Raw genomic sequence first — 22,439 nt, forward strand, 5'->3', positions numbered from 1 at the left:
TGTCTGAACAGCACTAACAAAATCGTTTATGTTTGTTTTTCTAAGGCAAGACATCAGATCCCTATTAGATTATTGAAAATGAATGTTGATGATTTTCCTCTTCTTGCTTTGAAGGCTATTGTTCAATGGATAAATGTGGTTTATTTAATCGTTCATCAGTGCAAATAAATGAAAAAGAAAGAAATCACAGATACCGTTTTTGTGTTGTGAATTGATGTTTGATCAATGATGTCCCTATTTTCCCAACTGCTTTGCTTTCTGGTTTCTTGCATTTCTATAATCCACGTTTCTTAGAGTAATGTAGCAGTCTCATTTCTGTGTCTACATTTGGCAAGTTTTCGATAAGTTGCAAATACAGTGTTCATCTCTTGGCCTGCTCTGATTGACAGCCCAGAAATAGCCTTTTAAATTGTGTCAGATTCTCATCTCTCTGTTTGAAAGGTAAAGTTAAACAGTTTTCATAGCAGTCTGCATGAAGTCTTGAATCCAGCAAATCAGCTGTTTTAGCTGGTGCACTGAGCTTTTGTCTATGCAAGAGCACATCATTTTATCTTTGCACATTAACAGCTTACTGAAAACTGTTGCAGCTGTCCATTTACTTCGAGGCATGTGATAGCTCAAAGTAATTTATTTATCAAAATAGAGCTATTCTCACTAGCCATATTCTTATCATATATTAAGTCATTATTTTGCATTTGCTCCACTGTGGAATGAATGAAAATGTTTCGTTGTCGCAAACAGCACTCAGGTTTATAAAAAGAACAGTGGATTTAGAATCCCTGTAGAGAATATATGGTCTCATCAGCTGTCTTACATTTATCTAATAATTTGGTCAACAAATATTATATTTGTATTACAATAGTTTTCTGTGTTTCCAATCAAAACTGAAGCACCATTTGGCTGGTCACTCTGCAAACTTACACGGTGATACTGTTCTTGGCACAAAACCTTTACAATGGAGTAGATATAAGCAATTAGAGAAAATGCAGCCATTAATCTACTGATATAAAATATTCACTGCATATAAACATCCAGTTTCATGGCCCAGAAAGCATTATATGACATCAGAATTGAAATTAACTTGCCCCTTCCACTAAGTTGCTTATGTTGTAATCTGCTTCTACAGGTAACTAGTAACAGAAGGCAAGAATAATACATAAATGAAAGTAAACCCTAGACTAATAAAAATAAATTCATAATGCACTTTTGAAGTGTGATTTAAGAGAAGATTGAGATGGGGAAGGGGATGTGGATGTCAGTTACAGGGATATTAGAAATGTGCATATTCTGACTCAAAATCATAGAATATCCTGAAACGTCAAAATGGAAAATTTAGGGCCTGTTTATGCAGATCAGTTACATTCATCAACTCCAAAGCTAGACAATAAACATATTTATGAATTTAGCTTGGATTCTTCAGTGTGGCAGAGTATTTATCATTTATTGTCCATATTTCAGTCGTTCTTACCAATACTACCACTGAATAAATACTGGTTTTTTGTTGTTGTTTTATCTTTTATTTTAAATTGTTCACCATTCCACCAGTTAAATTAGGCTTGGTAAGGAGCTAGTGCTATCTCTCTTAAGCTACTTTCTGATACTCCTTGTGACTGTTTTGAAAGACTTTCTCATCCCATACCTGTCCTCGTTTTGTGCTCATCCTCTGCCTCCTACATGGCTGTTTATTTTCATTATTTGCTAAGACAGCTCTAACATTAGTCTCCTAAGTATGAACAATGAATTACTTCATTGAAATGCTTCATAAGTATTGTTGCTATTTCCTGAGTTCTATTTACCTTGTCAGTATGTTGCAGTAAAAATGAGATTTGATTTGGTATTCCCTGAGCAATACAGAAAAAAAAAAAAAAAAATAAAAAAAAAAATATATATATATATATACTGTGTTACCCATTCCTTTGTTAAGAAACTCTACTATAAACTTTTATCTGACTTTCTCACCATTATTGTAACTGGATATTTGAAGATGATAATCCATGTGAAGATTTTTATGTGGTTTTTTTTTGGAGTATAGCTTCTCATAGGGAAAGTGGAAAAACAAATCAGCGTTGACAGATTTTTTTCATGTCACTCATGGTTATGGAGGAACCCTGCTGTATTCCTTCTGCATATTTTCAGAACAGCTGCCATTTCATTATTTCCTTTTCAGAAGCTATGGACAGAAAATCTCTTTCACCTGCTAAATAAAAAATACAGACAAGTGATTTAAAACCACACATATGAAAATTAATGTGTAAAACCTTTTATGCAAATATGTAACAAAGCATGTGGTCAGCTTCTGGAGAGGTGATGTGCCTTTAAGTATTTTGCCTGTGAATAACAACATATTTTACTTTCATTGTCACTGACAAGACATTTTTATTTTATAGGAATCTTTCATTTGTAGCATCCCTTCTGCCTGTATTTTGCCTAACAGTGTAGCCAGTGAACCTGAGAATGTGAATTTGTATGTCTTATGATCTCTTAAAAGAGCTGATTGTAAAACATGGTATGCAGTTAGATTTCATAGCATTTTCAAGCTTAAAAATCAAGATCAGCTATTGTGAGTGGTGATACCAGCTTGAACCATAGTAAGGATGGAATCAGAAAGTGCTTAAATTTAATCATACAGGGGAATGCATTGATTCTGATTAAATTCACAAAGCCTGCTAAAGAATCTGCAGAGGGAGAATAATACCGATAATTAGACACAGAAAGAAGTTCTCAGAAAATATATGATCAAAGAGGTTAAATGTGCTGATCTAGACACTGCACAGAAGTTGTAATGAATTTCTGCATCTTTGAAATATTGTGATAGTATAAAACTAGTAGCCTAATTCCCATTCAGATTTACTGTGCATGGCATCATATATAAAGGGAAGAAAAAATGTCACACCAGCCTGTTTTTTTATTCTGTGAATATGCTGGTTTCCTGCTTTCTTATGCTCAAAATTACAGTGTTCCATAACATTACATTTTTTGTAAGTTCATGAAAGCTTTGGATTATTTGGGTTCTTTTTGTTTGTTTTTCAGAGGGAGGAGAAGCACCATACTGTGTTCTGTAGAGCTGTTTAGTTGGAGGTTGTTTTCTTATACTCATTTGTATAGAGAGGAAGAAAAAAAAAGTACTGACATAAATTGGCATCACAACAGGATCTGAAGATCTGACCTTTAAAAACCTTGGAACCCAGTTCAGAATTTTTTTACTTAACTACCATCCAAAGCAAGAATGAGATATTATTTTAGAAGATAGACGTATGTTATACTTGAACAAAAAGTAGGAGCTGTTCAAGGAATTTGCAAGTCAGTCTTGGACACCTAACCTCTTCACTACTAGAAGCGTCTTCCCTGCACCTAGCAGGAAACGAAACAGTGCTTACTGTAGACAGACCACAAGGCAGATATGGAAGCAACAAGTTGAAATTCTGTTACCTGTGACCATCTGGAAGTAGGGCTACTTCCAAAATCTCTATGCCACAAAGTTTATAGTAAATTTGGCAGTATGAGTTGCTGGAATGTATTTTCTAAAATCCCTAAGAACAGGTAATTTGTTTCCAGATTTTTGGTGTGGTGTCAAATTGAGTTAATTGGCAAGAACACTAGAGGATTTTAAAGTAGATGAACTACTTGAACTCTTGTATCTCAGAGGGAACATTGAGAAATTCAAGGGTTCTTACTTTTCAATTGTGATGCCTTTAGAGGTCAGTTTCTATATCCTGGGACAAGTTGAGATGCCTCAGCCCTGATTCCACTGATGTTTTGAAAGAGCATATTGTTAAGAGGTACTGAGTGGTGATTTGAGTGAAAACACTGGATAGAACATATTTATTTCATGTGTATGAGTAATAATTACACAGAGAACATGGAATCATATTTTGTGACAGACCAGCTGACTGTGATGATGAACCACAGAGCCCTTTCCTGGGTTCTGAGAAATCTTGTGGATCACAAACTGTCTTTTGCTATGAACTCTGATTCTGTTTTCCAGGATTGTACTCACTGTTTTGAAACTATGTCAGGGTTTGATTTGCTATTGGTCATTTGCTTATTAAAGTAGTACTTGCTCGTAGGTGTTGGACATTAAAACAGAACTGTAGAGGTCTAGACAACTCCTTGCAAATGCTACTTAATTATGAGTAGGAAATAGAGAAGCAGACATCCTTGTCTCAATACTTCTATTCCGTGGAGAAGCTCAAATTATTTTAACTAGCATGAATATTTTCCCCAAAACCACCATCATCCAGTGACTTGCTTTTTACTTGAAATACAAGAGCAGGCCACATGAAGCTTATCTGGTTTTAACTTTGAGTGTACTGGCAGTGTGCCTCATAAGGAAGCCTGTTCTTTCTATTATGCAGGTTCACTACAAACTATATAATCATCCTCAGTCTTTCCAGTTTTCTTCACTAAAATACAGAAGAGGGATACTGACTCTCTGAAGTCAGACTGAAATGTTGTTAGGTGTTTCTAGGATAATATTTTTATTCTCTGTGTTTAATAAATAAATAAATAAATAAATAAAATCTTTAATACTGTTCTTAGAAGGATGTTTTGCTCTATGGAAATAATAGAAAAATTAAAATCAATTAGACATTAGCCAAAATGAATTACATACATTCTGATTGAAAGTGGTTACTAAGGCTAGTCTTCTCTAAGGCTAGTCTTCTGTATGACTGTAGGATTATATATCTGTTTCTTGATTCTTTGTGAGCTTCAAATTCATAATCAGTAATCTGTGCCTGGATATATCCAAACACTTCTTTCCTATATTTTCTGTCATATTTCGCATTTCCCCCAAGATAGGATGCTCATTTAGAGTGAACATGAAGTAAATTAGGAAATAATTCTAGAAATGGTGGAATAGGATTTAAGGAATCTTATTTTCATTCTGGTGAATGTATCTGATCATCATTTACAAAGTTGTGCTTTAAAAATCACTCAAATGAAGTGTGTCTGCTTGGTGTTTAGTAGTTACATTAGTATACAAAAAAAAAAAAAAATAGAAACCATCTCTTGTTCTTAATGTTCTATTACTAGTTAGGACTTTTTTTTTTTAAGTGGAAAAAAAACCTACTAGAAAATATGGTATTGCTCTATTTGGAAAACATGAAATGACTGTTAATATCTGTGGAATGATTATGCTGTTATTACATTCACTGCTCAGAAACAAACTGAGGCTTGTTTTTCAGCTTTTAAGTACCACATATGTCTTCATCACATTTAAATTTTGGAGTTTGCATGCAGATGTGATCATTAGGATGGTTTGAGTTTGAGCTCAAGTGTGTCACGTGCATAGTCATATTGCAGATGTTGCATCTTTATCAGTTCTTCTTTCAGAATTACATGCTTATAATTCTTCTGAGAGTTTGAGTTTGATCCACAGTCTTTTACCCTTTGTATTGTAGAAGGCCAGCACACACTATTGTCTTTTTCCCACTAAATTGTAAGCAAATTTACCAATCCCTTTGCACATGAAGAACATCTTAGAAAAGGCAGAAGACATGAGTCATCGTGATTGTTCAGCATAAACGGTAGGCTAAAAAATGGAAAAGTAAATTGCCACCCAGCAATGGTGGTGATGCCATCAAATCTTACTCAGTGGCTTTCTGCTATTCAGTGCTGCAAGTAGACATTTTGTCTGACACATTAAAGCACTAACCAGAACTGGGAGTGCTGTCATCTTACAAATAAAGTGATTAATCCTCACCAGAACTTCAAAATCCTCAGTAAAATTTTCCTAAATCTTAATTTCTTCTGGTGCTGGCCACAGACACTGCACACACTGACAGCAAACCCTTCACCACAACAGAAAGTACTCTTGAGTGGGAGGTGTAGCCCTCAGCAGACACCCCCTGCACCTAAAAAGCATTAGAGCCACCAAGGCTCTAGGCAAATAACCAAATTTGAGTCCACCAGCAAGTTCAAGTGAAATTTTTGTATACCAGCAGGTGGAGAACAAGGAGTTAACTTTGCAGCTAAAACAAAGGGAGTACTTTAAATTCTCATCTTTGCTTTTGGGAGATTGACAAGTAGTTACAACTCTCTGGGGATGCAGTTTTGAACAGAAGACTAAACACTGACTGAAATACTCTTCTCCTGAAAGAAAATTGGAAAGTGGGGAGGGAGGAGCAGGAAGGAAAAATGGTTTTAAAAGATGCTTATCTCCTGAGTAAAAATAGCAAGAAGACCAAAGTATTAAACTCAATATGTAACTTGTAAGCATTCATCTCTATAGTCTTATAGAAATAATGATATCTCACTACACTACTGTACAGAAAAATACGGAAATGTAAACCAGAAACTTACTATAAGAAAATAAATTTATGCACAAAAGGAACAACAGAAATCACTTAAAACACTAAGGGCATAGTAAAATAAAATCAATATAAAATGAATGTCTCAGGTTTAACACCATTAATAGTATTAATACAGGTGGTATTCAATTTGTAGAGTATTTTATTTGAGGATTTCATACAAAGAGGTGCAATACTGTTTTCATGTGTTAAAAATGAATTCTAGGTTTCATAGCATCTATTCTTTTGATGCACTTCTGTAACTCCTATTAATTAGTATTATGTGCACATCAAGAGAAGAATAGAAACCGTATGTGTTTTATTGTAATAATTATTAAACTAACATCTCATACTGACTGAGAATGTAGTTGTTTGCCTACCTCCCTACAGCCTCTGGCTGTGAACTTTCAATCTCAAAACCTCTAAATAACAAAGAGAGTCCAACTAATATGTAGCTGCTAAAGCAAGTGGTGGTAGTAAGAGCTAATCTTACCATTTAGCAAATACTCAGCAGATATTTTGATATAGTGCTAAAAGCTCAGTGCTGTTTCTCTTAATATACTATTGTGATCTAAAAAAAAAATATTTATTAACCAAGAAAGTTGATAGAATCCAGTGGCATTTCTAATCAGGGTTTGCATAGGTGCATATTACTCCACCTGCGCAACCAAAACATCAACTTAAAAATTAACTTTTGCTCTTTTATCTTGGTTTTCTAATAACTAATTTTCAGTGTTGCTTGCATGAAATGGCTGCCTGTTCAGTCCCAAAACTCAATGGTTAGTGATATGAACATACATTAAATGGCTTCCCTGTTCTTCCCATGATATTAGAAAATACTCATTTATTTCTCTGCAATGCTGTATGTCCTTTGCACAAGAGCTAGCCTGAATACCGTAGTGAAATGCAGTGTTCTTGATGATGCATGTCTTAATTTTTATAGTGCTCACCATAAAATCTAAACAGCACTTTATGAATCTTCAAGCAGAAAAGTGACATGTATATAAGTTGATTTCACTTATAGAGAAAGTGAATGTAATATTTGCCATGTGTGCAGGGGGAGTTTGTAAATGACCAGATTTGCTTCTGAAGTAGAAGGAAAGCATAATATGATATGGCCTATGAAATAAAATGGCAATGAATTTAGAAAATACGGCAGTTCAGCAATATACTTAAGTATACAAATAGTTTAAGAAATATGAAGCAATACTATATTTTTCATAATATTTTACAGCTACGCAATGTTACAGAATGATGCAAAACTGATTTTGAATTAATTTTTTTTTTTTTTTAATGTGTAGTGGTTTTATCATTAAAACGTTTTTGGAGCAAGTGATTTTTTAGACTCAAATACTGGGAATACTCTCACTGTCTTCCATATGATAAAACTAAATACTGTAAAAAAATAAGGAATTCTTTATGAAATTTGAAAAATCTGCTCTAATTGTATGGAGCTATTGAGATGTAACTGTACCCATTTTTCACTATAATGGCTAAGTCTGCTTTGTTAAATTCTTTGTACAATCATGTAACAGTAATAATAGCTATTAAAATGGTTTTTGTTACCTTAATTAAAAAGAACTTTTACCCAGGAATTTAAAAGATAGGACAGAATGAGATCTCTGAAATTTTCTGGGGCTAATCCTTCATACTCAGAAGAAATCATGTAACTTAGACCAAGTTACTTGTTGACGTATGTTGTGCATAAGTTTATTTAGCATTACTATATATTTTGCTGCTAGCAAATGGATATGCATGTTTTCCTGACTCAGAATCATTAGAAAAATAGTCCCATATTTGCAGCTGTTGTATTCTGCCTTTTGCACCGTGATAATTTCTGATGTCCTGCATTGAAACAGGACAAAATTGTTGCGTTTATTTTTGCTTTTTCACAGAGAGTAATCAAAGATTTTTTTCTAGGGAAGTTCTGTCTCCTTTTTTTTTTGGAATGAAACACTTTGTGGCCGAATTTATGCAGAAAATAAATTAGGAATACTACCTATGGTAGTAATGAATTTATTTATTTATTTATTTGATGATTTCTGTAAGCTCATTAAAACTGATAGTAGCACTTAGGTATGCTTCCTGACAGTTGTTTAAGTCTTCAGCAGAAGAGCATCTGGAAAAGCCATTATTTTGTTTTTCTTTGGAAGACTTAAGTTAGCATCAGCCATTCATGTAATGCTGCTTGCTATATGAACTGTTAAAGTTGATCACAGCCATAGCAACAGAGATCAGGAAATTTGTGAGGTACTTGCTGATAGTTTCTAAGAGCTTTTAGAAATTTTGGTGCAGAGGGAGATTTCCAGTGTATTCAGGCAAGAATTTTGTGTGGAAGTGTTTCTGCAGCTGTGATCTCCATTATACTGACTTTTGTGCAAACCCAGCTACTAAATACCAAAAAGTCATGTAATAAAGTGAACTTGAATATTTACCTTGGAAAATTTTGGCCCATTGGTTTATAAAACCTGATAAAGAGAGAAAGATTTTTCTCTTGCATTGTAGAAGCATATTGATTTTTAAGGCCAAATTAACAAGAATGTTTTCCTCAAAGGTCTTGACAATGGTCTTTCAGAGTGGCTTGTTGGTGGGTTTTAAAAGGAAAAGAAGATGCTAATGTGAGACATTGAAGATAACAGTGTTTGTGGACACATACCTGTATCAGGTCCTATAACATGATGAAGGCTTAGATGTGTCATATTAAAGGTTAAAAATCATCTTCTTCAGAAAGGTTTTAACACATCAGGACAGACAGTCTAGACAAACCTTTTCCAAAAGCACAGTATTTAGAGCAGGAACAGGGAAAAAAAAGAAAAAGGGGGGGGAAAAAAAAGCTGTCTATATATTAGCAAGATGTTTTCCTCAAAGGATCTGGAATTTACTGAAAAATCAAAACCAACCAACCCTTCTTTTCATGCTCCCTGTCTCAGCCTTTCAATTAATACTCAGAACAGATTAAATCGTAGCACTTACTAAAAGTAATATATCTTAATTAAATAAAAACAAAAATATGTTTTGCATGCATGGGTTGAGTTTTCTCAAGTCTTCTTCAAGTACAAAAAAAACCCTGAAATACTTCTGTGTAGTCTAAGATTTATTGCTAAATATTTGTTAGCAGCAGAAATTATTTCTTAATTACTATAACATCTGACCTGCTCTCAACTGCTTCTAAAGAGTGCATATAATAATCTCCATGCCTACCCCTCTAGCCTACAGGGAAAATAGTTTGATCTCTTTTCTCTGAAATGAGTGAGTTTTGTATTTAGCTATAAAATGGATGACAGCTGTTATTACTAATAAATCCAAGGAGAAAAAGTTCCATTGTTGAAACCAGACACAACCCTGGCACTCCCAGTCAGTTTTTGTGTTGTTTCTGTGGCACAGGGCATCTCACTGAGTGGTAATTCACCACTGGTCAGATTCACATCTTTTGCTTTCAAGGATTTTGTTTTCTTCATTTGTACCTTCCTCATGAAACTTATCATGTGTTAAGTCTGTCCACAGAGTTGGCATGGAGATTTTTGTGCTTACACTAAAGTTTTGATGTACTTGACACATACAATGCTATGCTAAGCTTAGTCTGTCACACTATGTCTGTTTTAAGACAGGAACTACTCTCTGCAGCTGTTTGACTTCATTAACAGTTTTTCGCAGAATACTTTATGATTTATTTGCTTTTATGCCCATGACTTCCAGCTACACAGAACAACTACTTCCATGCTAGTGCAGTGTTCTACTGGAACAGAAACATCTCTGTGTCTGTATTAACAAATTATCCTTTTCATTTGTAGAAATTTATTTTATAAAAGACAAAATAAACCAAAGCAAAACAAACAAAAAAACAACACTTCCATCTACTTTTTTCTAGAAAGTACACCTTGCATTGTTAGAATCATCTCTGATCAGATAGGCAAAAGTTGGTAAAAAAAGTATCTTAAAAAGAAATAATGAAAACAAAAAGTTTACCAATACCCTACATAAAAGCAATTTAGCATTTAGTAAGCAAACACTTACAAATGTTGTTGGTGACATTCTTTATTTGTAATTTGGAGATAATCACAAACTGTGGACTGTAATAAATTTCATTTTTACACTGCCTATTGCAGATTTTGATTTCATTACATTTTTAGAGGCATCCCTGAATTTCATAATTAGTTAAAATCATTATGATGGTTTTACAGGTGTGAACATTGAGCTCAACACTTAGAACAGTTTTTTAAAAAAGCCTGCTTTTTAATATCTATGTTATTATGCCAAGCTGAGATCCTATTTCACATTAGTGACAATATAATTTTTAGTGCAGTTAGTCAAGTAAATTGCAACAAAAGTTTCAGCAAAGCTGAGTAAATCCGTTTTTGTCCTATGTTCAACATCTTATGAATGAATCCACACACCATTCCTCCTTTAGAGTTCCATGAGAAATATTAGCTGCCATTGCTAGACAAATGTGAAGCTGTCATGTTTAAACTACGTGTCTCTCCTTCCATCTTCCAGAAAGCATGCTTGAGTTTGCTCAGTTCAGTTCACAACACCTCACAACAGCTCTTTCAAGGCCATGTACTTATTATTGTGAAACATGCTTTGGAAGAGCACGAGTGCCAGCTCTCAGCGGATCAGGGCAAGCACTGCCTGGCATCCCCAGGCCCTCTCTCCCTATTTTGTAGGCAGGCCTCCCCCATGCTAGCAAGTATGATGAGATGTTGAGTATTTTCTTCCATGCAATGACTCAGAGTACAGTCATTATCTATCATTCATGAAAACAGTGCTTACTATTATAGCATGCAACGTGTTAAACCCAGACCAGTCCCATTTACTTCAGTTTAGGGCAGCAGCAAAATTTCCAATAGAAGCTGAAGTCGCAGGCCACAGCCAGTTCTAACATTCTTTTTGCAGCCAAAATATTTAATAGCAAAGATATGTTTGTGACATCATGAACCGTGAGTCTTTCCGAGATGAAAATCCTGAAGTGTTGACTGCCTTAGGCTTTAGAAATAGTAACATTTCTGTGTTGCTATATGTATGTCTTCATCTGCATGTATACTATTAAGTGTTAATTTGAGTTTCTGCTATGTAACTCATTCAAGGGTATATATCAGACAGCAGTAATGCTTGAGCTTGGGCACAGGACTATGAAGAAGTATGTTTTTTCACTGTGTGAACCACCGTGTTTCACAGTGTGGGTTTTAAGCAATGTGTGTCCTCTGCTACAGAGAAAGCCCTCGTGTATTCTTCCAGAACAGAAGCAAATGGCTATGTTTCCCCCGAAAAGAAAATACTCTCTAAATTCCTTGTCAGGACACTTCCTTTAAGCTATTTGGACCTAATATCGAAACCCACCCCATGCAGAAAATAACTTCATACCTACTCTCTTCTCCTACACCTGTCCCCCTGCTGACAGATTCCTAGGTGTCTTCCCAGTATCTCTGAGAGGGAATGTTGCCATAGATGGGCACGAGATATGAGAGGGATATTCCCCAATATTCAGGAGGATGAAGAGTGAGGTCTGGTGCACATCCATTCCCTCCATAGCCAGGACACCAAGGAGGAACTTCACCATCCACTTGTAAAGGAAATATTTTCTTGCTTCTGTTAAAGGTTCATACAGGTTCAAAGATTCCATGTATTTTAGCATTTGCCACCACTTTGGATTCTCTTTTGCTCATAAATATTAGGACTACCTGATATAAGACACTGCTTTGTTGTCATCTGTAGTCTTGTAAGTGTTATGAATGTTTTAAGCATGATCTTCAGATCAAGGAAGATGAATGCAGCATTAGATGTAGAAAAACTGTGCACATTTTGCACCAGTAACATTAGTGTAATGCTCACTAATACTGGGTTTCAAGGGATATCCTCTTCATATGTGTTTTTACAGTTTTTACATTGTCTGTTTTGACAACATACCTCTTTTTGCATTCTTCTCAGCAATAATAGCACTTCTACTCTTTGTTATTAATCATTATGTTTGCTATTTATTGAAATACTGCAATAACATCCAAATTGCTACCTGTGTATGGTGCATTGCTGTGCCAGGCACCATAAAAGCAGTTGGAATGCTTATCCTCTACCTGGAATAAGTTACTGTTTAATTCATTGCAACTAAAGTTCTTTCAGATCCTGACACAAGCATCTTTTGTCAAGACTTGAGGGATACAATTTCATCACCCTTACGACTTATTTCCTTCTTCTGAGAGACCAATCTGTAGGCCTTCTGGTGTGTGTTCCTACCTGCTTATCAAAGAGAAAATCCCCCCCTGTCTCTTTCTGAAATGCATACGATTGATGCTAGCTAGAAATGCTAAAAATAGTACTATTCTCCTTTGTAAACAAGACTCAAACAAAGCACCAGGTTTTGCCACTACAGTTCCTTTGTCAGGGTCCTTAAATTTTGCAGTTGTGACATTAATGCAGTTAGTATACTTCATAGTTGTCAGTTTGGGCTGCAGAGTATGTAGGCTGCATTGAAAGGTATTCAGTAAGATTATAGCACTGAAACTACTAATTGAAAGCTGTGTAACATCAGTAACAGAGGTGGTGCTGATGACAAGCTGAATTTCTGTGGTTTTCTTTGACAGTATTATCATTCCTTTAGGTTTAGGCACATGTTTAGACATGTGGTGCAAATGGGGAGGAAGGAGGGAGAATGGAACTGGTGTGGTCTGACAGCTCCTTTGTCAGACTGAGGACTTCTTTCTCTCATGACCTCTTTAGTGAAGCAAAACCAAAATACTTTTGCCCCTTCTCAGTTCAAGTTAGTATGTTACAACTTTATTGTAATTTATTGCTTTATGCTTAAGAATGAATAAGAGTTAATAACTTGGAAAAAGTGTCATATATATTTACTAATACCAATATTTTAACAAAGTATTAGTGAGCAGAAAGGAGGGGAAGAAAAAGAAAGTAATTATTTCATGTGTTCTGGACCAACTTGTGTATTCAGACTAATGACATGAGAAGCAAGCTCTGCTGCTGTTCTCATGATTTACTGCAACATAAAACTGTGTGTGATGTGAAAAATTTAATCTTAAAGCAAAGACTGTCACACTGCACTAGTTATTCTTTCTCCTTTATTTTTCAAATGGAAGTAAGGAGGATGTGAAAACACAAATATTAGTATGTTAAAAATATTGTCTAGATAGAGCAATCATGCAATTTCCTAATCCTCACTTTTGGCAAGCCTCAATTTAACCCTGATTTAGTGTAATCTAAATCCTAACCCTGTCTGGAAACTATGCCTCAAATTAGAAATGGTAATCATGGAAATTCACATCGTTGCCCTTTGTCATCCTCTTGTCATAGTTTGATTCTTGTGAACATTTGCATATGGAGATATGTGGGATGCTGTATTCTCTCTGCATCAGAAGTTAGTAAATTTTTTTCTAAATATATGATACCCTGCACTTAAAACCACATTTTTCTGCCATCTTTTCATTACAATAACTCTGACTGAGTCCTCTAGTCCTCTCCATATGTTAGAGAAGGGACATCTGGCGGGGATTCTTGGATTCCCTATCTTCTTTTTTTTTTTTTTTTTTTAGGTCACGATCTTTTGTATTTCCCCTTCGATTCCCAGTAAGCAGAACAGAAATCCAAAAATTCAATCATAACCAAACTTGGGTGTATGATGTTCAGATGATATGCTGTGCTATATGTTACAAGAGTTCCTGAGTGCAAATGTGAGAATAAAACCTTGTTTTGAGGCTTGTGTTCTCATATGAGTGATGACTCTCCAAATGTTAATTCTTGTCATTTGGATTGTCATTAAAGGAGAGTGAGAGGTATTTCATTGAGTGAGTGAGACAGGTCACTTTGGAAAGAGCTTGCTACGCAGAGTCTTTAATTTAGCAGATGTTAAGAAATGCCAAAAGGTGCAAATTCCTTTTTCCATTTTCATGTTCTTATGAAGATATCTAATTTCAAAGGCTCAGTGCACTCATTTGTTAAAACAGAGAACTTATTTAAGGCTAAATGCTAATAACAATGAATGTTAACTGACTTAATGTAATGTGAAATTGCTGCTTCAACATTCATGCAAATGATAATTCAGTCTAAGTGGCTCTATGTTCTGTTATATAGACATTACTTTGCAATTTGTAGGATAACTGCATACAAAGCTACTAAACAAATTTGTTTTCTTTTGCATCAAAATTGCTTTGCACATCTCTACAATATAGGAAGAATAGTTTTAAATGCATGGTTTTTACTGGGATAGTATGGACAGCTGTTCTCCTGTTGAATATTTACTAATTTTTAATGAGTCTCTGATCATCTGATCAATGTCTGATTCCTTTTTTGAGTGTGGTATAATTGCATGAAATTAAAGAGAAATCCCAATAGACATCTAGATCTGTTCTTACAGTGTAACCATTACACTCCCTTGCCGACTTACATCAACACTAGGAGAAAGTATCCATCTCTGTGTGGCAGCTTTGAACAAAGGACCCTGGGAAAACAATGTATTGTGTGTTCAAAATTAATTTTTTGCAAAACTTACCTAGTAAAATATTTCAATAGAAATAATGTTTATTAGTTGGCATTTTTTGATGCTTGATATCTTTTAAATCCAAATGAGTCTTTGACATATAATTAGAAATGGCTTTGTTTTGATTTTTCATTTTATTAATATGCATAATTCTTCAATAATAGTACAGAATACCAACTTTGCTACAAAATGTTGATTTTACTCCCTCCCCTGTTCTCTTAGATTTTACTGTTCTCAATTCTGCATTTAGTTTGGTTGCAAGAAGAATGATTTTGAATAATATGGTCATGATGTCAAAACAGTGCAATTTATATGCCGCTGCCATCTGGAATAGTGAAAATAAAAGCTTTATTTATGCTGTTCTTTGAAATAATAAATTTTATTGTGGCAGTTTATCTTCAGTATCTATAGTGTATTCTGGGAATACTCCATGTGTGTCTTTTTATTCTGTGAGCTAAAGAATGACTAAAATTTGCCTATGCAAAGATATCAGATAGATCTTTTTTCCTTCCTGAATAGAATGAGAACCACCCAGCATTTCCACAATGAGATTAATTGGTTCACATAGAACAGTCTTTTTTAAGAGGCACAGGGAAACACTTTGAGTATGTACTTTAGTTAAGCAGATTACACAGATTTAGCTACAGGTTAATATGTGTGTTCTGGAACATGGGTGTTTTGATGGTGCAAATAGTTAACGTGGAGAGAAACACTTAACAGAAATATTACCTAGTTTTCATGTCAACTGTCCAGTCTTGTGCCATAGTGCTAATACCTTGCCTTTATACTGTGTAACCCACAACCAAAGTCATTGCAATTTGCACTTTTTAGCCATATCATAGTAATATTATCATAAAGTACTGTAACTGAGAAAATTATTCACACTATTGTCTTTCTCGCTAAAACACACTGCTGTTTGCCAAAGTGATTCAGCAAGAGAGCTATGAAGACTTTAAGACCCAATCTGTTTCTAAAAGCTGCCACTCTTCTTGCTCCATGTAGGGCCAAGACATGATCGAAAAGTAGCTTTTTGCAGGAAAACTGTTGGAAATATTAAGATGTAGCACAAATGCTGGATGAAGATCACTGTTCTTCTCTTTGTTTAGCTGTGTTCTACACCTGAATAGTAAAATCCATTGTACTGGATTTGGATGAAATCTGCTTCTTTCTTTGGATCGCCTTTTGCATACATGTAAGCTTGACAATATACAGAATCACAGAATACCATGAGACATAGCTTGGGAAGTTCGTGAGATCTTGTGAAATAATTGTTTTAATTTAAATAGAGCACATTCTTTAAGATGAGAGAAAACACAGGTAAAGTTCAAGCAGAACAGAGTTTATGATATGTAGCTGTGGCACAGCTATGTTCAAAGTTTCTTTCTCTGTAGATACACTTAAAAGTAAGTATGGTTTCTTTTTGGTAGAGCATAATTTAACTTGGTGTTTTCAAGATACCACTCCATCAAAATTACTATGTACGCATAAAAGCTGTGTTTAAGTCTTGTCTCTAAATGTTGTTGCATTTATGAGGCAAACTCACCTCAGAGACAGAGGTAGCAACATGTGAAATTATGTGTTGGAAAATCTCAGTAGGTATCCTTATACTGAAAACTGAATGTAGAGGTTAACGTGCTTTTTCCATACATGGAAGGGAAGCAATTACCATTTTAACAAAACTGGCAGCAGAGGTAGGAATCTCAAAGACATTGTTTACAAATGAGAAATATCAAACAGACTGAATACAGACAGAGACAGTTTAGAAACACTAACATGAACTGTGATGGGAAACAGGGAAAAGCTGTTTCATATCATTCTCTCTTTAGGGTTCATGTCGCATCTGGTCTTCATAATTTCCTCTCTATGTTGTTCAGATCATACATTTGGTGAAAAATAATGTTTGTAGAGCTCTTCCAGTAATGGGAAATGATACTCGTGCAATAGTAAAGGTATTCTATTAATGCCAGTTATGGAATGCAGCACTGTTGAGACACCTAACAAATTCAAAGAATGTGCTCTATTTCCAAATCTCTTGTATCTGTCATCCTAAACAAAATATGTATTACATGTATGACTCACTAAGCACAAGGACAAAGAAATCTGCCCTTTAATGGCCTCTCAAAATGACAGTACCAAATGGCTTTGAGAAGGTCAAGTCTGACTTAAATTGTTGATGAATTAGAAGCTAATTCACTAGAACTGAATATTAATAGGGAACAGTGGTATATACTGTGGTTTAGAGGCTAATGAACCTATTAATGAGCAGTATAAAATATTTTTCTTTTCACCTCATATAAAATAGTAGAGCTACCATATATCAACATTTTCTAATAGTTACTTTTCTATTAGTGTGGCTAAGAGGCAGTTTTTCACTGATTTGATTCTCAGCTCTCTTGCACAGTGTGTTTGATGATCCGTCAAGCTTGGTGTCATCAAAGTGTAAAGACAGTTTTGTACAAATCACTAATAAACTTAGACAGAAAAAAAAGCAATTAACTTCTTAAGAACTGAATCCACTGTGATAAACACCTCAATTAGAAATCTCATTATTTCCCTGGTCCATTTTGTGTTGTATATTGGGGTTTTTTGCCAAATACCTGAAAGCCAAATTGGAAACAAGCCACAACTGTCAAAAATATAACAGGTCTGGCTATTTGAATCTGTTACATTGTAATTTTTCTCATGAAAATTTCACGAGCATTCATTCAAAGAGATTCTATGCATAAGGGGGATGGATGGAATTTAATTACCCTTATTAAAAATAAGTAGGGAAAGTTCTTTACTACTCTGTTCTGTTAGTATTCAAAATATATTCTCTTGATTGTATGCGTACATATTTGGAAAAGGGACTCGAGGGTTTTCTGTGTGACTGAAGTAGGAAAATTCAGGTCATAAAAGTCTTGTTCTGTGTCACAAGTCAAATCTTGTCAGTTACTCCCAAAGTAAAGACTTAATGTTTATAAACAGACAAAAGGACATACTTTTCCTTGAGAAGAGCCTATAGCTAGCGAAGAATTCGACACTTAACCACTGATTGATAGGAATACTAGCTCTGAAGAGTTATGCAGACTTACTAGAGAGTTGTGTCTATATACCAAAGCAGTATCTATGTGCATTTGCATTGCAAGCAATTAAGTAGTTCATGAGTGACAGCAGACCTCAGGAACTGCAAAGATTTATAGGATATACTTGCTTGCTATACATTTTTCAGAAAAGTCTTAAGACTTCCATGAAACTATTTGAAAATGTGGCACGTTTTTCATGGAAGAGAGAACATTGAACAATTTCTTCTGAGTTAATTTTATCTCTTAATCAATTGCATGTCAGTAATGACCAATCAAGGCATTTAACAAGACACATGGATTACAGTTAGCATTGATCCTCTTTGATTTTTTTTTGCTTGTCCTTTTTGAACTGAAATAATACCAATTATTTTGCGATAAAAATATTTTTTCCATTTTAATGGACACAAAGAGCAAGATGACGTAATTCAAATGGATTATTTTATCTATGCTAACTTGATTTCTGTGAAATTGCTTGATCCTGCTTTACTGCCAGTGTTACTTGCTAGTTTGTATCATCTTAAGAAGGCAAATTGCCTTTTTTTTCAGTATTTCTTAGTATTTTGCTATTGAATGCACTAGAGTGAGTATTTTTGACCATATCTGAGTGTTTTAGTTGACAGCATTATATCCATTCAAGATCCTTAAGACTCTCCTGTCACTTTAGTATCTGCATAGATGCGATATTTAGAGTTTCTCAGTGCTTTGCAATCTTATAATGTATTCACCCTCACAGCACTTCTTTGCAGCAGTAAAGCACTGTCATACCCATCTTACAGATGGGCAACTAAAGCACAGGGACATCTAATGCTAAGACAAACAGCACGTAAGTAATAATGATACAAGCAAGAAATATAACTTGGGTCTCCTAAGTCCCTGGCCAAATCCTATACACTTCCTGAGGTACTAGCCTCATGTAAAGAAAGGGGTTTTTCCCTGTTGTTGATAGGCATGGTAATTCAATATTTCACATAAAATAATAAGGACTTTTGCAAGCACAGCAACATCAGAGTTGTAAATATCATAGAGGGAGTCTGATGATTATGCACTACATGCAGTATCTATGCCAATTTAATGCATTTTATAAATAAGTATAAATGTTGTAGCCACTTTCTAATGAACTTTCTATTTTGTATCAGCATTTTGATCACTGTAAATTACCAAAAATACTGCCTATCTATTTTTTGCATCAGTTCCTCAGGTACAAACAATTAGGAGATGCTAGAACGTTGAGCAGGGCAGTGATTAGGGCTTTCCTGAATTACTATGTAACTAATGGGAAATCCTTCAAATCATACATTTCTTTTGCAGAAGATCAAATTCCCCGAGGTTTCCCCACCATTGATATGGGCCCACAGCTGAAGGTGGTTGAACGAACTCGTACTGCTACTATGCTATGTGCAGCCAGTGGTAATCCCGATCCTGAAATAACTTGGTTCAAAGATTTCTTACCTGTTGACACAAGCAACAACAACGGCCGCATCAAGCAGTTACGCTCAGGTAGGGTCTTCTTACTGTTTCCACTAACGCCCAGAGTTGTTCTCTCTCACCTTTTCTTTCTTTTCTTTCTCTTCCTTTTTTTAAATTTTTATTTATAGGTAATAATTTCTCTTCCTCTTCTCTTTTCTGTGTTACTGAGTGTGTTGTCCATGTCTGTGATGTTGTCATAGCCTTTTCTAGACTCTGTCTCTATGTGTTTTGCAGCTTCTGTTTACTCCACATTGCTCACTGCTGTGACTGTACTTTTTGATAATTTTTTTTCTTTACTGCTTTTTGCAGTACTTGATGGATCCATTTTCTCCTCTTTCTTTCTTCTTTCCTTTTTATTTTTTTAACAAATTTATTTCAACATTGGACTTCATTCAGAAATTGCAAGGAGTACCAATGGTTATATTCATCAAAACCGAAATCTGCATTAGACACTTCAATTAAAATTTAAAATGTGTTTTATATTGTCGTTTCCACATTTGACTCCACCAAAGATTAGCCAGTTTGGACACATCTTCTATCCTCTCACAAATACATAAAACACAATACTTTTTCCCATGCACAATTATACTTTAAAAAGAAAATTAAGGAAAAAAAAAAAATCCTTGGTAATCTATGAAGTAAAGGTGTTTTTTTTTGCTGGCTGAGCATTTTTCCAACACATTTAGCCACAGTAGTGTGCGCCTATGCTAAAGCTTTATAAATCCTGTATTTTCTGGATCTACAGAAGTCTGCTTTTGGTGTAGAATCCAGCTTTTGCTGCTCTCTCTCTCTTTGCCCCTTGCACTTCCCTAGCAGTTCTTTCACTCTCCTCCTGCCCTAGTTTATTCTTTTGCTCTCTTTAGATTTTAAAAAACCAAACCAAACCAAAAAAAAAAAAAAAAAAACAAAACCCAAACAACAAAAAAAACCACCTCTAGATTTATAAAGTTTCAAGCTTATCCCTAAATAAGATAATTGGGATATAATGAGCTTTTTTCTTTGGCAATTGTAGTAGATATCGTTGTAGAATCTAAGTTGTTTAATCACGTGTTTTCCCAGAATTCTCAGCTTTTGACCTGTCCTGTGATGTTAAATCGTCTTGTTAACTGACTTTTTGCTTGTTGTCAGCAGAACTGTGTAAATTAACCTTCTGTTAATGTAAATTAAGAATTAATTTTTCACATGTGACATAGATGATTTAGTATATAAAGATTTAACTGAAAACTTTGTACCAAATTATAAGGAATATAATAATATTTTTATGCTGTCTTTCTTCTCTCCGTATTTAAATCTCCAGAATCTATTGGTAAGTGCTTAGTTCTGAAGCGCACTTCACCCCCACTAATTTCCATATTCAGAATATTATTATGATTATTATTATGATTATTATTATATGATTACTATTATTATTATTGTTAAAATGCATGGCATGCATTTTACTAACAGTCAGTGTAGTCACCAGATCCCTATAGTGGCGCACACGCACACCTCCACAGAAATGTTGTCTTATCAGTCATAGCAACACCTAAAGGAAACAGTACACATGTATCACACAGCTATAGAACAGTAAATGCCATGATCCAGCATAAACTACAGTGTTTGTTTTGAGATAGCCTTCAGTGTATACACTTTCTATATATATATAGGTTTATATATATATATATATATTTAAATAAAATTTCCAATATTTTCCTAAACTATGTTATAAGTACAGTATTGTGAAGTTTTCTTTAAGTATTTGAGGCATATTCGATTTATATCTAACCCTATATAAGCAAACATGTAAGAACTCAGATGCTACTCTGAGAATGGCAATGCAGCCAATTATAGCCTCTGCCCTTTGTGGTACAATGCAACTTGATTTTATAACCTGATAATACTATCTAATATATTCCTGTTTTAACAGTATAGTAATTCGAGTTTCTCTTAAGACCTTATTTAATTCTGTAAATCTAATTTGATTCTTCTTCCAAAGCCCTAGCCTCCTTCTTCTCGTACTAATGCTTCTTCTTTCTAATCTTATTTGCATTCATATTATCCACCCAGGTGGTACACCAATAAGAGGTAAGAGTGCTGAACTAACGTTCACAGAATGATCTTACTCATTCTTACTGTCTTTTCATCCCTCTCATCTCTGTCCTGTTGTTTGTTGGGTTTTTTTTTGAGAGAAAAAAAAAAACAAAACAACAACAACAAACCACAGGAATGTCCATCATCTGATTTTTTTTTTCTTTGTCCTGTTTGGTTATGATTAGTGACTCTCATATTGTGACCTTTCTTTCTGAACACTCCCTTTTCCTTTTTCGTTTGTTCATTGAAAAAAAAAAAAAAAAAAAGAAACAAAAATTTAATTTGTGATATGCTTCAAAGAAAGCATATCCAGGTCTTCTGGCCATAGCCCAGTCACAGCGTACCATTTGTCCCTCTTTTTTCTTTTTCTTCTTCTTCTTCTTTTTCTTCTTCTTTTTCTTCTTTTTTTTTCTTCTTTTTTTTTTTTTTCCTTCCTCCTTTTTTTTTTTTTTTTGTCCAACTGGAGCAAAAAAAGATCATTTTTTTTTCTTCCTTAGCTGTTCTTGTCCTGGACCAAAGCCAAGATGGTCTGGAGAACAGTAGGAGACATGCAGAAGACAACATGGACTATCTTCTTTTTGTTTTATCTTTCATAGAAGGTTTTTCTTTTTGTTCTTCTTTGATCCTTTTTTTTTCTTTTAACTTTGTAAAGTTGAAAATTATGTGTCCCCCCCCTAAAAAAAATTACAGATTTTTTTTCCCTTTATTGTTTTTTTTTTGTGTGTGTGTTCTTTTTCTTGGAGTTCTCTCACCTCTGGATTTTTGGATCTTCTAATCTACAGGCTTTGGAAATGAAAGGTTAATGACTTATTCTTGGTGGTATGTGGTATTGTTGGTTTTTGATACTCTGACAAAACTGTTTACTTCTTTTGTAATTCTTGTTTTGTATTTTTCTTGGGTTTTGTGACACCACACTGCTAATCCCACTTGTGGATTTTGATGGGTGTCTTGGGGGGGGCCCTCCTATGGTCCTCAGCAGTGGCTGGTTGGTTCTTCCTTGTTGGTGTAGACCATGCTTTTTAACTTTTTTGTCTTCTAATTCAACTGCTCTTTGTTTTTCAGCAA

The 22,439-nt window shown here is 34.7% G+C and overlaps 1 protein-coding gene across 1 annotated transcript in view; it reads left to right on the forward strand.

Annotated features, from left to right (window-relative positions):
• The window catches only part of PTPRD (protein tyrosine phosphatase receptor type D), a 355,891-nt gene that overhangs the window by 196,708 nt on the left and 136,744 nt on the right, over positions 1-22,439 (forward strand). Inside the window, exon 5 of the mRNA XM_082074403.1 lies at positions 19,146-19,334. Within this exon, the coding sequence (XP_081930529.1) occupies positions 19,146-19,334 (189 nt within the window). The remainder of the gene's footprint in view (positions 1-19,145; positions 19,335-22,439) is intronic.

This window comes from Streptopelia decaocto (genome assembly GCF_964273445.1).
Source record: "Streptopelia decaocto genome assembly, chromosome: Z".
Classification (NCBI taxonomy): Eukaryota; Metazoa; Chordata; class Aves; order Columbiformes; family Columbidae; genus Streptopelia; species Streptopelia decaocto.